General features: G+C 32.8%; 1 protein-coding gene across 1 annotated transcript; it reads left to right on the top strand.

The window, feature by feature from the left end:
• The first annotated feature begins 2,073 nt into the window (after positions 1-2,073).
• On the top strand, positions 2,074-12,541 carry LOC145611335 (transcription factor bHLH35-like). The gene is made up of 5 exons (XM_081666654.1): positions 2,074-2,205; positions 2,392-2,617; positions 3,141-3,401; positions 5,496-5,666; positions 12,324-12,541. Exons 1-5 carry the CDS (start codon positions 2,132-2,134, stop codon positions 12,390-12,392), a joined length of 801 nt encoding a protein of 266 aa, XP_081522780.1. The 5' UTR covers positions 2,074-2,131; the 3' UTR covers positions 12,393-12,541.
• The last annotated feature ends 1,860 nt before the right edge of the window (positions 12,542-14,401 follow it).

Raw genomic sequence — 14,401 nt, 5'->3', positions numbered from 1 at the left:
AAAAATACTTCGTAATTATATTGATTGTTTGATCTGGCAATGAAGTAAAAAAAAGTTAGGAAAGCTTTCTTTGTTTCTTAATAAATGCGTTATATACGTACTCGTTAACTTTATTTATTTATTTTATTATTTTTTTTATGGTAAAGAGGATTCTGACCATACATCATCTTCAAGGTTTTTTTTAATCCAATATTTGCGGGCTTGGCACTTGGGAGTAGGGGGGAGGGTAAGGGAATCCCTACCGGCAAGTACCCTTACTTAATAGGATTTAAACTCCAAACCTCTACGATATGAGGTAAGAGTCTTACCAAGTGAGTCAACACTTTGCTGGTATACATATGTTAAATGTTTCACAACATTTGAAATAATATTGTCAACTAGACACTTTTGATACCACATTTCGCTCGACTATTGTAAAATGAGGTGTCAGTTCAAGGCACTAACTTATGTTCAATTAAGTTTAGTTGGATTTGAGTTTAACTAAGCCATACTAAATTATTGTGTCCATACAAATTCAAATTTTAATCAGAATCTAATCATATTCATTTTTAACACTCCTATATACGGAGTACTAATTTAAGTATAGTATATGTAATAATGACACATGTTGAGTCAAAGCTCACTTTTGGATTTAGGCCACGTTCGCATCATCAGTTGTTGCTGCCACTATGCACCAAGTATGAGATATGGTGTGGTCGGAACAAAGCTTGGTGGGAATGGAAAGTGACCAATGCTAGGTTACTTGTTACTAGTAGTACTATTATCAAAGAGATAATCATCATCCATGTCATACCAGGAATTGTAATGTTTTGTTTTGCTCATTTGTAATTTTGTATAGGCAAGTTATATGTGTTATGAAGAATAAGGATACAATTTAAGATAATCATGATAATACCATCTATGAATGATTTAGGGCCTGTTCTCTTCGCATTGTTTTTAGTTCAGATTAATTCAGTTTCGTTCTTAATTTTCTTCTCTAATAAAATATTCAGTTCAGTTCAACTTCAATAAGTTCAGTTTAGTTCAGTTCACTTCAGTAAATCAAAATAGGCCCTTACTGTTGTAAAATTTAATATCAGAAAAGGAATTGTGTTTGACGTGTCATACTGCTATATATGATAGGTGATGTGATAACAAACTACAAGTCTTAGATTATTTGCAAGGATATTCAAATTTGAGGAACTAGAAACGGAAGAAAGTTAGACATTTATAAATGCATAACATTGATTAAAATATTATAAAAACACATGGTAGAAAGAGAAAAGAGGAGAGAGATAGGAAGAGAGAGGCATGTAGGTGGACCCCACCTATTTTTTGGTCGGATTGTACCACGTGATGGGGGATCACATGTTAATTGTTCCACTGAAAGTTTATATAGTACCATTGAATCCTTAGTGGTACTATTTACGCATAAATTTAGTACAACCGAATGCATATATAATACCATTATGTGCACATATAGTATCACTGTATATTCAGTGGTACCATTTGATCATCCAATGATACCAGAATATTTATTCGTTTGTACATATGCATAATTACATGAATACCCCTTGTTATGCATTTCTAAATGCCTAACAATCCTCCCTTTAAAATCCCTCTTCAAATTTTGGCAATTAGACTGATTGAATCTATTATATTGGATGATAGGTCTCAAATTTAAGCAATGATACTTATAGAGGTTTTTGGATTTTGGGCAATGAGTCTCAAATTTTTAAAGTATTATGCATATCATATGTACGGTATCATCTAAAACTAGATTGTAGATTTGTAGCTTAGTTTAAAAACCCATTATATGTTTCAAAAAAAAAAAACGTATAAAATTATCGTTGATGCCCCGAAATAGACCTAGAATAAGCTAAATGAATTAAGTATTATATGATAGATTAGCATAGATAATGTTGTTTAAATGTATACAGTACAAGCTAAGTAATATAAAAAGCAAATAGACCACGTTGTAAAAGAAAAGGTGGGGTACGAAAGCCAAAAATGTTGGACGTGTTTGTCTAAAGTATGAAAGCAACATACCCGCTCTATATAAAAGAAACCAGTCTCGGCCACGAGTGATAATAAAATGAGTGAACCATTATAATACACATTCAACAAGTCTCACTAAAAAAATAAGGTTCGAATGGATAATTTTGGTGAAGAATACGATTTTTATTGGGAGACCAACAAGTACATCCACACTCAAGAACTTCAAAGGTACGTACATTTAATTATTCTCTACCGTCTTTTTCAGTAACGTGTTTAGGAACTTTTTCAGTGGCGTATCTAGGAATTTTAACGCAAGGAGAGATTCGCTCTGCTTGTGTTTGAGCATTTGAATTCATTTCAGATGTCGTAGTGTATGTTTAATAATTAAATTAAGCTATATTTTGTCAAGTGTAGTTGGGAGTTTGGAAATGTTATAGGGCCTATAACATTATGCTATAACGACAACAACAACAACAACAATAACAACGACAACAGTTTGAGCTCGAGCTCGCCTGATGGTTGTGCTTACTCAAAGATGTATATGGATGAATCTAAAAATGTCGTGTCGGAAAGAAATCGCCGGAAGCAGTTAAACGACCGTATTTATGGTCTCCGAGCAATTGTTCCTAACATTAGCAAGGTACAATAATATAATCTTTCTTAGCTTGGGAATTTGTTATTTAGGTGTTGCTCAAAAGAATTGAGTACCTATTACTAAATTATTACTTTCATCATTCATTAGATGTTATCAAAATATAGTATTACTCCATTTGTTCCTAGTTATTAATTACACTCTTCATTTTCAGAAATCTATTGTCAAAAGTTTTCCCATTCTTAGAAAATTGGCGAAATTGAAAATCTAGTATTACTTCCTAAATCATGCTTTTACCCATAAAAATTAAAAGGGTATATCTAAATTGAAATATTTGAGTGAATATTGGACAATAATTTTAAATATTTTTATACACTTTCCAAGTAATAGCATAGAAAATTAAATATTTTGTGACTTTTTTGAGGTTGTACTTCAATTAATTAGTGAATATGAATGTTAATTACCGTTGATTTAACTTTTGCAACTCCCTCCGTCCCAATAGTTGTCACAAACTTATTTGCAAATGCGTGTTATAATTTATACCGCGATTTGCAAATGCATCTTGGTGTAGATGGACAAAGCATCAACAATCAAGGATGCAATTGACTATATAAAGGAACTACAAGAGGAGGAGAGACGAATTAAAGAAGATATATCAAAATTAGAGCTCAGAAAACAGAACAACAATGCAAGCTCATCTTGGTGTTCGTCTACAATTGTGCTTGAACAAGAATTGTCTACTTTGCTAACCAACAAGAGTAATGTTCATGACAAACGATGTTACGATTCCAATAATAGTGGATGCAAATCATTTCTTGTAGAAGATTTAAAAGTAAGTGCTTATTCTCAATCATTCTCTGGATATATTTGTTTGGTTCTAAATCGTTTGCAGGAATATATGCCGACCTGAACTTATTTTTGTTGAAACTGATTGAGATAAGTCGGAGAAAATGATTTAATCAACTAACAATTAGCAGAGTTTTCGACATTAATTGCAACTAGTTAAATTGGAAGTAATGTCAAGCTACAAAATTTCGTATACATATATCATATATGGCGTTCAAGATTTTTTTTTTTTTAAAAAAAAATAGAAAATTAATATTTTTTCCAAGTGAATCTTAGAACCGTAGATCTGGAGATTTAATATTCAACGGTTGGAGTTGTTTATGTGTTTGTGATGCAACTATCGGTCTATCGCTTTCTCTATGATATGATCATTTATCAGAGATTTGGAATGTAGCTTGTTCAAGGAAAATGGAATTTATGATTCCGTTATTCGTATTGGAAAATTTCACACCAATAATCCAACATTTTACTCATTCTCTCAAAATAATCCAACCTTTCAATTAACCTTCAATAATCCTAAGTTTACCTATCATTCTCTCCCAACAACCCTAGCAGGTCACCTTACCCTTTATAACCGGTTACCATCCACGTGACACTTCTTAATTGGTCAATTTTTTTTTACTTTAAAAAATATTTTTAATTGAAAATAATAATAAAAAAAAATTATTTCTCCTTCCTGCCCGTTTCTCTCTCCTCTCCTTTCCTTCAATATCACCACCTTAACCACTCACCACCATCTATGGACTACGGTACCACCACCTACAACCACCTCAACATTACTAACATTACCACTCAACACAACATCCAACCACTACCAAGTACCATCCCACAATTCAATCGCAAACGACGCCGTCCACAACATCAACGACCACTCATAACATCAACAATGTACTACCACAACCCAATTCGGCCCCAAATTAAATTGAGAAAGAGAGAGAAGAGAAGGACAATGGTGTGGGTTGGGGTTTCGGTTTATGGGTAGGTGGGGTTGGGGTTTCGGGTTTTGGGTGGGACAGGGTTTAATGGTTTTGGGTTGGGGTTTCGGGTTTTGGGTGAGACAGGGTTGGTGGTTCGAGTATGGGTAGGAGACGACTAGGAGTGGAGGAAAGGTTTCAGGTCTGGGTTTGGTTGTGGTGGGGTAAGTGGTGGCGGAGGTTGCAGGCTAATCGCAAAGGGGCTTGCAAGTATGAAGGCGGGGAAATGGAGTGGTGTGTCACTGGTGGCCAATGGTGGGAGCGGCGACAAACCAAGGAAGGTTAGGGAGTGGCTCGGGGGAGGTTGTTTAGAGGTGGTGGTGTTTAAAGGATGGTGGGTTAGGGCTCTCTCATGATTGTTCAATCCATCCTCCATTGATGACTTGGAACTGAGGAGGAAGAAGCAGGAAAGAATAGAAGGAAAAGAAAAAAAGGTGGGGGGGGGGGGAATAAAAAAATAATAATAAAAAAAAAACTGATGTTGACTTATTCAGCCGGTTGCAGGTAAAATAGGTTTGTTCAGAGAGAATAATAGGTAAACTTAGAATTATTCAGGGTTAATTTAAAGGTTGGATTATTTTGGGAGAACCAGCGAAAGGTTGGATTATTTCTGTGAAATTTTCCATTCCTATTTTACATGCATGTTTACCTAGAATTTTATGTAAATAAGAGAGTAGAGACCAGAGAGAAGAAAATAGGTAGATGGTTGTGAAATCCAACTCAATAGAATTAGGGTCTGTTCTCCTCAGCTTATTTTCAGTTTAGTTCAGCTCCAATAAATTCAGTTTAGTTCAGTTCTTATCTTAATTTCCTTCTCTCATAAAATATTCAGTTTAGTACAGCTAAGTTCAACTCCAATAAGTTCAGTTCAGCTCAATTCCATTAATCAGAACATGCCCTTAAAATTAATACACCAGTAATATAAAAGATAGATGGTTTAAAAAAAAAAAAAAAAAGATAGATAGCTTAATTTGTTAAGACACTTAAGAATTAAAAATGAGACAAGCTAAGTAAAATGAGACGAGGTGATATATGCCTAGTATATAAAATAATATGTACAAAGTATTAACTAAGATTAATGAGCTAATTAATTAATTTTTGTATAGGTAGGGGTGACATACGCAGGAGGGAAGACTATTATAGTGAGCTTGAGCTGCAGTAATAGAAATGGGGTAATGGTGAAGTTGTGTGAACTGTTTGAATGTCTAAAGCTCAAGGTTATCACGGCTAATATCACTGTCGTTGGCGGAAGAATTTTGAAGACCATTTACGTTGAGGTCAGTCTTTGATTATAATCTCTTCCATTGCTCTATCTCCATATACAAGTATATATATTACTTAAAATCTTTTGTTAATTAGGAAGACTCCGGTAGCATCGTGCTACTAATATGAATCATATATTCAATTCTAATCCCATTAGATTCACCATAATTATGAGGTTACAAGTCTAAAAATTTTAAGGGTAGATTTAGGTTTAGATGTCTATGGGTCAGATCTAATGAGTAGGCATATATATATATATATATATATATATATATATATATATATATATATATATATATATATATATTTAAAAAAAGTGTAAATAGAATACTTTATTTACAAGTATATTGATTTACAATATTTCATCCTTTAGGTCATGATCATATATGTAACCAAATTACGCATGTAAATAAGAGAGTAAAAAATTATATTTATAAAAATGAAAAGTCATATTTAGATTGAATTTGGGTTTATATTCATTATTATATATATACTAGATAAAGCCCGTACGATGCACAACTTGTTTGAATATATATATATATATATATATATATATATATATATATATATATATATATATATATATATATATATATATATATATATATATATATATATATATATTATTTAATATTTAATTAATTTAAACTTAAAAATCTCATTCGCCAATTTTGCTTACGTGACATTTGAATTATTTAATTCTAAAAGAAATTAATAATCTCTTATTTAATTGTCTTCTACTAAGATTTATAATCCTACATGGTGCGCTGAGAAAATTAGATCCTATAAAAACTCGGGAAAAAACCCCCCTTTAAATATATATATTAGATTTTTGATACAAGTGTCTTTAACTCTTTATATTCATCACTTTATTAAATATTGTTGTAACTTTTTATTATTAATACTAGTATAAAATATGAACACTAGATAGACAGTGACCAATTTGAATTTTATCGAACAGTCATATTCATGTACAAAAACTTATAGTACTCTAATACGAAACATATTTAATTACAAACCTAAATTGCCAATAATTGTTATATTTTTAGTAAGACATTTTTTTTTAATTTTTATTTATTTATTTATTTTTTGAGGGGATATTTTTAGTAAGAATTATCAAGCTGCAGTCTCTGTTTGTTACAGATATTAGTCCCTTTAATATTTGTCTTCATTTATTTGACTTTTCTTTAGGTTTGGGACCAACGTCCTAAATTAATTTTAAAAAAAAAAGTAAAGAAAAAACAAACAAACAAAATCAATCCATGGATTAAATGGTCCCATATTTGTCGTACTCAACCCCAAAATATGTGGACATATTGTGTATAGATAAGCTGTTTCGCCTGTTTGTGAAGATTTTAGAAACGAGTGGAGTGGAACTTTTTCCACCACGAGTTCAAGTTCGTTAATTGACTACTCGAATTGATTATACATGAAAATTCTAAATCATCACGTGTAGTATACTTCCCATGAACACCATAGGTGTCAATTCAATAACGTTGTTGTAGATTCGGTACATTAGTGATGGTTAGTGGTGGGCATGGGCCGTGCCGGGCCTGCCGTGGGCCGTGCCTAGGCGGGCCATGAACAGTGTCGTGCCGGGCCGTGCCGGCCCACGGTGGAGGCGGGCCGTGCCGTGCCGTGCCGGCCTTCAAGGTTTCCCTGTCCACGGCACGGCACGGCCCACCGTGCCGGTCGTGCCGTGCCGGGCCGCCCGTCGTGCCGGCCCACGGTGGAGGCGGGCCGTGCCGGCCACCGTGCCGGCCCACGGGCCACGGCTTACCCTTTTTTCTTTTTTTTTTTTAAAAAAAAAAATTAAAAAAAACTTTAAAAAAACTTGAATTTTTTTTATGAAAGAAAAAATTGAATTGAATAATTATACAATTTAATATTTGAATTTAATAATTATTAAATTTTTTATGGAGTTAAGTTATATTAAATATTGTTTAAATTATATTAATATTTATTGTTCATTCATAATTTACTATATATCATATTATTCATATAACTATATAAGTATTAGACAAAAATTAAATAACAATATAACATATTCCATAAAATTAAAAGTTGAAAAAATTCATTCATAAAAATTTATTAAGTAAAAGATAATATGAAGTACAAGGGTACAACTAACAATAATTGATGAATAACTTATTTTGTTATTTTATTATACGGCTAATGTTAATAGAGTACATAGCCAACATAGGAAATACTAACATTTTCACTAATTAATAGAGTACATAGGAAATACTAGAATTTTCGCTAATTAATATTAATTCTCGAGTTGTTGGTAATCTTCAATCAAGGTCTTCATTATCTTCTTCGTCTTCATCTTCGGCTTCATGTTCACTAGCTAATGCGGAGGAGCTAGTTGAACCAGAACGATCGGAACCATCGATGTTGTCGTTGGCCGTAAAAGTACGATCTTGGATGCGTTCTTGGGCATCCATCCAATCCTTCAAGCAAACACACATTTCTAGTGTTTCGGGCTTCAAACTTGTTCTTCTATCGTCTAGAACCCTTCCCGAAGCACTAAAAGCTCGTTCCGAGGCAACGGAGGAGGCTTGGATGCTGAAAATATCACGTGCCATTGCCGCCAAAATTGGATGCTTTGTGCTTTGGGATTTCCACCAATCTAGGATGTCCATCCCCAACCTCGAATCTTCGTCCAAGCCTTTCATGAAGTCGTAGTTTAAGTACATTTGCAACTCCGAAACATCGCTTTGTGTTCGCCTTGATGATGATCCACTACCTGAAAACTTAGATAACATGTTAGCAGCTTGGGCCGCCAAACTTTTGCCCGTTTTACTTACGCTTTTGGATGTTTGAGAAGGGGCAAAATGAGTGACGGTTCCATATTTAGATTCATAAACTCTATATAACTCAAAAAATTTATCTTTCACATGATTTTTATATTGTTCGACACCATCACCGAGTTGCATGCATTCATAGTAAATATCAATTAGCATAAATGTGCCATCATACTTTGATCTAGGATCTAAAATAGAAGCAAACATATAAACCATAGGAAGCTTAGTGTAATATTTACGCCATTTAGCCTCCATTTGTGGAACATAATCATTGTAATCTTGTTGTGATCGATGTTCATAAAGAAGTTGAGCAAATAAACATGCATTTTGAAGGAAAGAATGAATGCAAGGAACATAAACAGAAGAAAAACAGTGAGTCATACTATATAATAATTGTAAAAATTGCATATATTTTTCACAATTATCCCAATCGGAGTCTGCTATCATGAATTGTGGATACTTATTATTGTAAAACAATGAAAATGGAACTCTATACGAAAGTGCCTGACTCAACATGTCATAGGTGGAGTTCCACCTAGTTGGACAATCCGTTTTAATTCTAATAGGCTTTATCTTATTTTGCTTAAGATATCGCCTCCATTCCTGATACCTACTGCTAGAAGACATAATAGACAAAACAGCATTTCGAATTTTGGAATAGTATGGACCAATTGCTTCTTGTCCATCCTTAACACACAAGTTTAAAACATGACAAATGCATCTAATATGTAATGCATCTCCATCCATTATGGCATTATGCAAGTTTGGTTTAATTAGATTAGCACTAGCTGTCATGGATGTTGCATTATCAAACGTCATGGACATGATTTTGTCCCTAAGACAATATTCATCAAGAGCACTCATAATACAATTAGAAATATTAAAGGCCGTATGGGGGTATTCAAGCAATTTGAAATAAATAATACGTTTTTGCAATAACCATTCACTATCAACCCAATGACAAGTAACACACAAATAATGTAAACCATAACCACCATCCCATGCATCAGAAGTTATAGAAACTCTTGAAGTAAGAGTTTTAAGTTCTTCAATTAATTTCATTTTGTATTCTAAGTAAGTTTTCATGGCAGCTGTTTTAACGGTTTTTCGGGAGATTTTTTTGTGTTGGGGTTGTAGTGCTCGTTTAATGTAATTGTTAAACGGATCACTTTCAGCAAAAAGAAAAGGTTGTTCGGCTTGGACTATCATTCTCCCAAGTTCATCCCTATCCCTCTCATAATTGTAAGTGAAGCCATAAGGATGGAATTGAGAAATTTTTGGTTGAGTTGGGTCAGTACTAGGGGCACCACATTTTTCACTGTGTCGGTTTAGGTGCCCCGTACCGCCTTTGGCTGGAGCCGAATAAATATTACCACAAGTTTTACACTTGGCTTTTTCACCATCTCTACTTAACAAGAAATATTGCCAACATTTACTCTTTCGGTTTTTCAAAAGGGTCATTTCTTCTTCGGTGTACCATTCAATGAATGGGTTATCAGATGTGGGAATAGTATTTTGGACGGATGGGTCACTAGAGCCGGCAGGTTGTGTGTTGCTTGCTTGAGTTGTTTGATAGTTAAATTCAAAAGGCATATCATGTGCGGAGGCATAATAAGGTGGAGATTGGGTGCTTTGCCATGGTTGGAATGTCCCTTGTTGATCTAATCCGGTGGGAAAACCGGTAGAAAACCCGGGGTGGGTGGGATTGGCCATTGTAGGGATTTGCATAGTAGGGATTTGCATTGTAGGGGGGGGCATAGAAGAGCCTTCCAATGGTCGTTTAGATTTGGCTTTTTTAGAGGAGGATTGGTTCGGGTTTGATGCCATGATTAATTAAGATTATTAACTAATAAATAATAATTAACAACAATATTAACAATTATAACAAATTAACAATTATAAGTTTATAACACTAACAAAGTAACAAATTATAACAAATTATAACAATTAACAAGTATAAGTAAGTTTTTTTTCTTAATTATTACTTAATTAGTAAGTTAATAAATTTTCAAAAATAATTATAATAATAGTAGATTATCTAAATCAATGAGATCCCAGGTAGGTTATGGTTAGGATCGACGTTGTCCAGAGCCCAAATCCCGCCTTAGACAGATTTCAACAATCCAAATAACCCACAATTAAAATAGAAAGTAGTTTTTATGTAATTAAGTAGTTCCAAGTATACAACAACAACAATAATAATAATAATAATAATAATAATAATAATAATAATAATAATAATAATAATAATAATAATAATAATAATAATAATAATAATAACAATAATAATAACAATAACAATAACAATAACAAATTAAAATAAAGTTGAGTTAGATCTTACAATGACGCTTCAATGCTTTCCCAAATTTATAATTTCTCGAATTTATAATTTCCCGAAATTATAATTTCCCGAATGTAAATATAACAATTTTTTTTTTTTTTTTTGGTAGTAGACTAATAATATTAAAAATGTAAAATTTATAATAGAATAAGAGATTAAGAAATATTAAGAGATTATAATTTATAAATTATAATATATGAGAATAAGAGAGTAAGAGAGTAAGAGAATGAGATGAGAAGATGAGTATTGAGTTGTGGAAAGAATTGGAAGTTGAGGGTGGTATTTATAGGTGAAAATAGAGCCGTTTATAGCCGTTTATAGCCGTTTATGGCCGTTGGAGGGAAAAAACAAGAGCAGCGCCAGTTTATAGCCGTTAGCCCGCGGGCCGTGCCTGCGGGCCGTGCCTGCGGGCCGTGCCTGCGGGCCGTGCCTGCGGGCCGTGCCACGGGCTATTGGCCGGGCTCGTGCCGTGCCGGGCCACTTTTGGGTTTTTTTTCACCGCAGCCCGCACGAGGCACGAGGGGCGTGCCATCGTGCCGGGCCGGGCCTGCCGTCGGGCCGTGCCGTGCCGGGCCATCCTCGTGCCGTGCCCGGGCCGCCCGCGTGCTGACCCGGCCCATGCCCAGCTCTAGTGATGGTACAATCATATGGTCTCACATTACACGATTAAAGTCTGCCTTAGACTGTCAAATACGAAGTATTTCGTATCATTTTTTATATCAACTTTATAGCATAATCACATATCTACACCGCTTCATGTATTTTACTTGCAAGAATTTAAATTTTGTGTTTGCTAATGCATAAATTCGATTATTAACATCTTTAATTATGATTAATAAATTAAAGTAAAGTTATAAAAAGATTTTGCGAAATATATTCCACTTTAAACCTACTTGTATTGATTTTGTGGTTTAGGGAGTTTCTAGCGATCAACCAATAATACTCCATAAGACCATAATCCATATATCATAAAAAAAAAAGTTAAACATTACTCCGTAATCACTGCATTTTTTCAGCATAACATGCACATATTCCACACAAGACACGACTAATAAGTGCATGTCACCATCACAATTTCACTACTTGGTATTTTATAACATACTTGTACAAAAAATCATCACATTTCATTTATACTAGCTATTTTGCCTATTTAGATGTTTATATTTTATGTAAGAAAATAAACATGATATTTTTTTTTTTTTTTGAAATCCGAAAATAAACATGATTTACAATTATGTTTAATTACATATGTACGCGAATTTGCTATAAATGTGTTCAACTAAAAAGAGCCATAGTATGGATAGTTGGAAACAATGTATTTCAATATAAATGCTTCTATTATGTGCCTATTTGTTGAAATAAAAAAAAAATTTAAAAATAAAAAAATAAAAAAAAAAAACTACTTTTGAATAACTTTTATTTTTTTTGGTTATTGTTTGAAATTTATTTGTTTTTCTTGTTTCTTTCTTATTAATCTGCAATATCTCTTTTGTCTCACTTGGTTTATATATGTTGTTTCATAGGCTGGTGAAAAGGAAAAGGATCGTCTAGAGAAAATGATTGAAATGGCAATATCTTCTATACAAATGTAAATATGCATGGCATATATTCCACATTCTCGCTCTCTCTCGGCCTTTTAATTGGAATTTTTGCGCACAATGATTAGCTAGGTTTGTAAATTGTAATGGAACAAACTTTTTGGATTTTTCAATAAAGAGTGGACTTAATTCTATTGGTGATATTTTAATAGTCTCTTTTTTAAAGGCAAGTGATCAAAAACCAAAGGAAAAATCAATAATGAAAAATCTTAATGATCTTATGTATGGAATTTTGGGAGAATTGATCTCTAGCGCTTTTCTAATTAAGGGTTCCATAAGAAAACCTTAGATGCTTGATCTTTTAATACATATTTTCTCATGCAAAATAACCTATTGATATATCCTATAGGTTGGAAAAATTCAATCCAATCAGCATCTATATTAAATTTATTGATCTTTCTAAGTTTTTCGCAATTGTGTATTGTGCATAATTGCTTAGAATTGAAGACGTTAGGAGGTTCTAGGATTATTAAGCTAGATTTTTGTATGTTAATTTGGGAATTTTTTATGTGAGCATAAACAAAATGTGGGTCATCTATGAGAGAACACCATAACTAAGGAAATTTTGCGAAAAACTACCATTTAAACCTTTTTTTTTTTGAAAAAACTACCACAAAAACATAAAAAGTTTGAGTAGTACTACCTCATCAAGTTTTTCAGTTAGAATCTCCGACTATGGGGCCCACCTATTAGTATTTTCCTCCTAAAATTATTTTGCTCTCCTCTATTTATAACTGCTAATCTTTGTTTCCCCTTTTTTGCTTATGTTAAAAAAAAAATTAAAATCCTAATCTCTTCATGGTTAAAGTTAATTAATTGTTGTAAATACATAACAAATAATGAGTAATAAACCCTAGATTGGATAAGACAGAACAATTTCCTCAAATCCCCTAATTTCAGAAACCCCCAATTTCAAATTTTTTAAACATTAACCCTAATTTGAAGATTCAATTAAGAAATTGTGTCAATTACAAGGCAAATTAGATATAAATTATCTTAAATTGAGTTCGCCATACAATTTTGTTTCTTCTCTCACCCTAAATCGATTGAAATGACGAGATTAGGGCCCATAGCTGGAGATTTTAGCCAAAAAACTTGATAAGATAGTGCTACTCAAACTGTTTATGTTTTTGTGGTGTTTTTTCAAAAAAAAAGTTTTAAATGGTAGTTCTTAAAACTCGTCATTTATATCGTAATTCTTCGCAAAATTTCTCATAACTTAGATACAGAACAATATTTCAATAAGGATTTAATGGTAGTTTAATTTGGTGAGTATTTGGATCCATATATCCAGCGGTAGCGTGGATGGTTTGCTTTTCACTCTTCTATTTTTTACCATGTTTGAAAACAAAATGATTCAAGGATGCTTAAAGAAAAACTACATAGAAAGGTAAGTGGTTTAGACAACTATACTATTGAAACCAATTTGTTAATCAACTTATAAGGAATAACTAATTTACCAGTTACTCTTAAGTACTCCTGGAGTATGGTACTCCTTCGGTACCATACTATCATGCTATATATACGTTATTATGTTAAAGCCATGAGTTATTTTGGATTGAATCTTATATTATTTTGCTAAACTATAATATTATTTGCTTAAATATTGTGTTAGTATATATTATATTAGCCTTTTGTTTTTTTGTTAAAACTTTGAATTGTGTTATTTTGGTTTAAATCATATGACGATCTTTTTAAGTATGAGGTTATTTTGCTTAAAATTGGTGTTATTTTTTTTTTTAATACTTCCTCCGTTTTCTTTTACTTACAACACTTCCCTAAAAAGGAAATGTCACAATACTTGCAACACACTATAAAAGGAAAGTTACTTTAGGGAAAAACTATACTATTTCCCTTATTTAAAGTACATGGCCCACTAAATTACACTCCTAACAACCGCTCATCCCATTTTAAAGTGTATTATATCATGTGAACCCCACATTTCTTAAATACCGTGAAAAAGTGTGTGTTGCATCTAAAAGAAAACGGAGGAAGTATAACTT

The sequence above is a fragment of the Chenopodium album genome, chromosome 24 (assembly GCF_948465745.1).
Source record: "Chenopodium album chromosome 24, dcCheAlbu1.1, whole genome shotgun sequence".
Classification (NCBI taxonomy): Eukaryota; Viridiplantae; Streptophyta; class Magnoliopsida; order Caryophyllales; family Amaranthaceae; genus Chenopodium; species Chenopodium album.
This window is presented reverse-complemented; position numbering and strand designations above follow the sequence as displayed.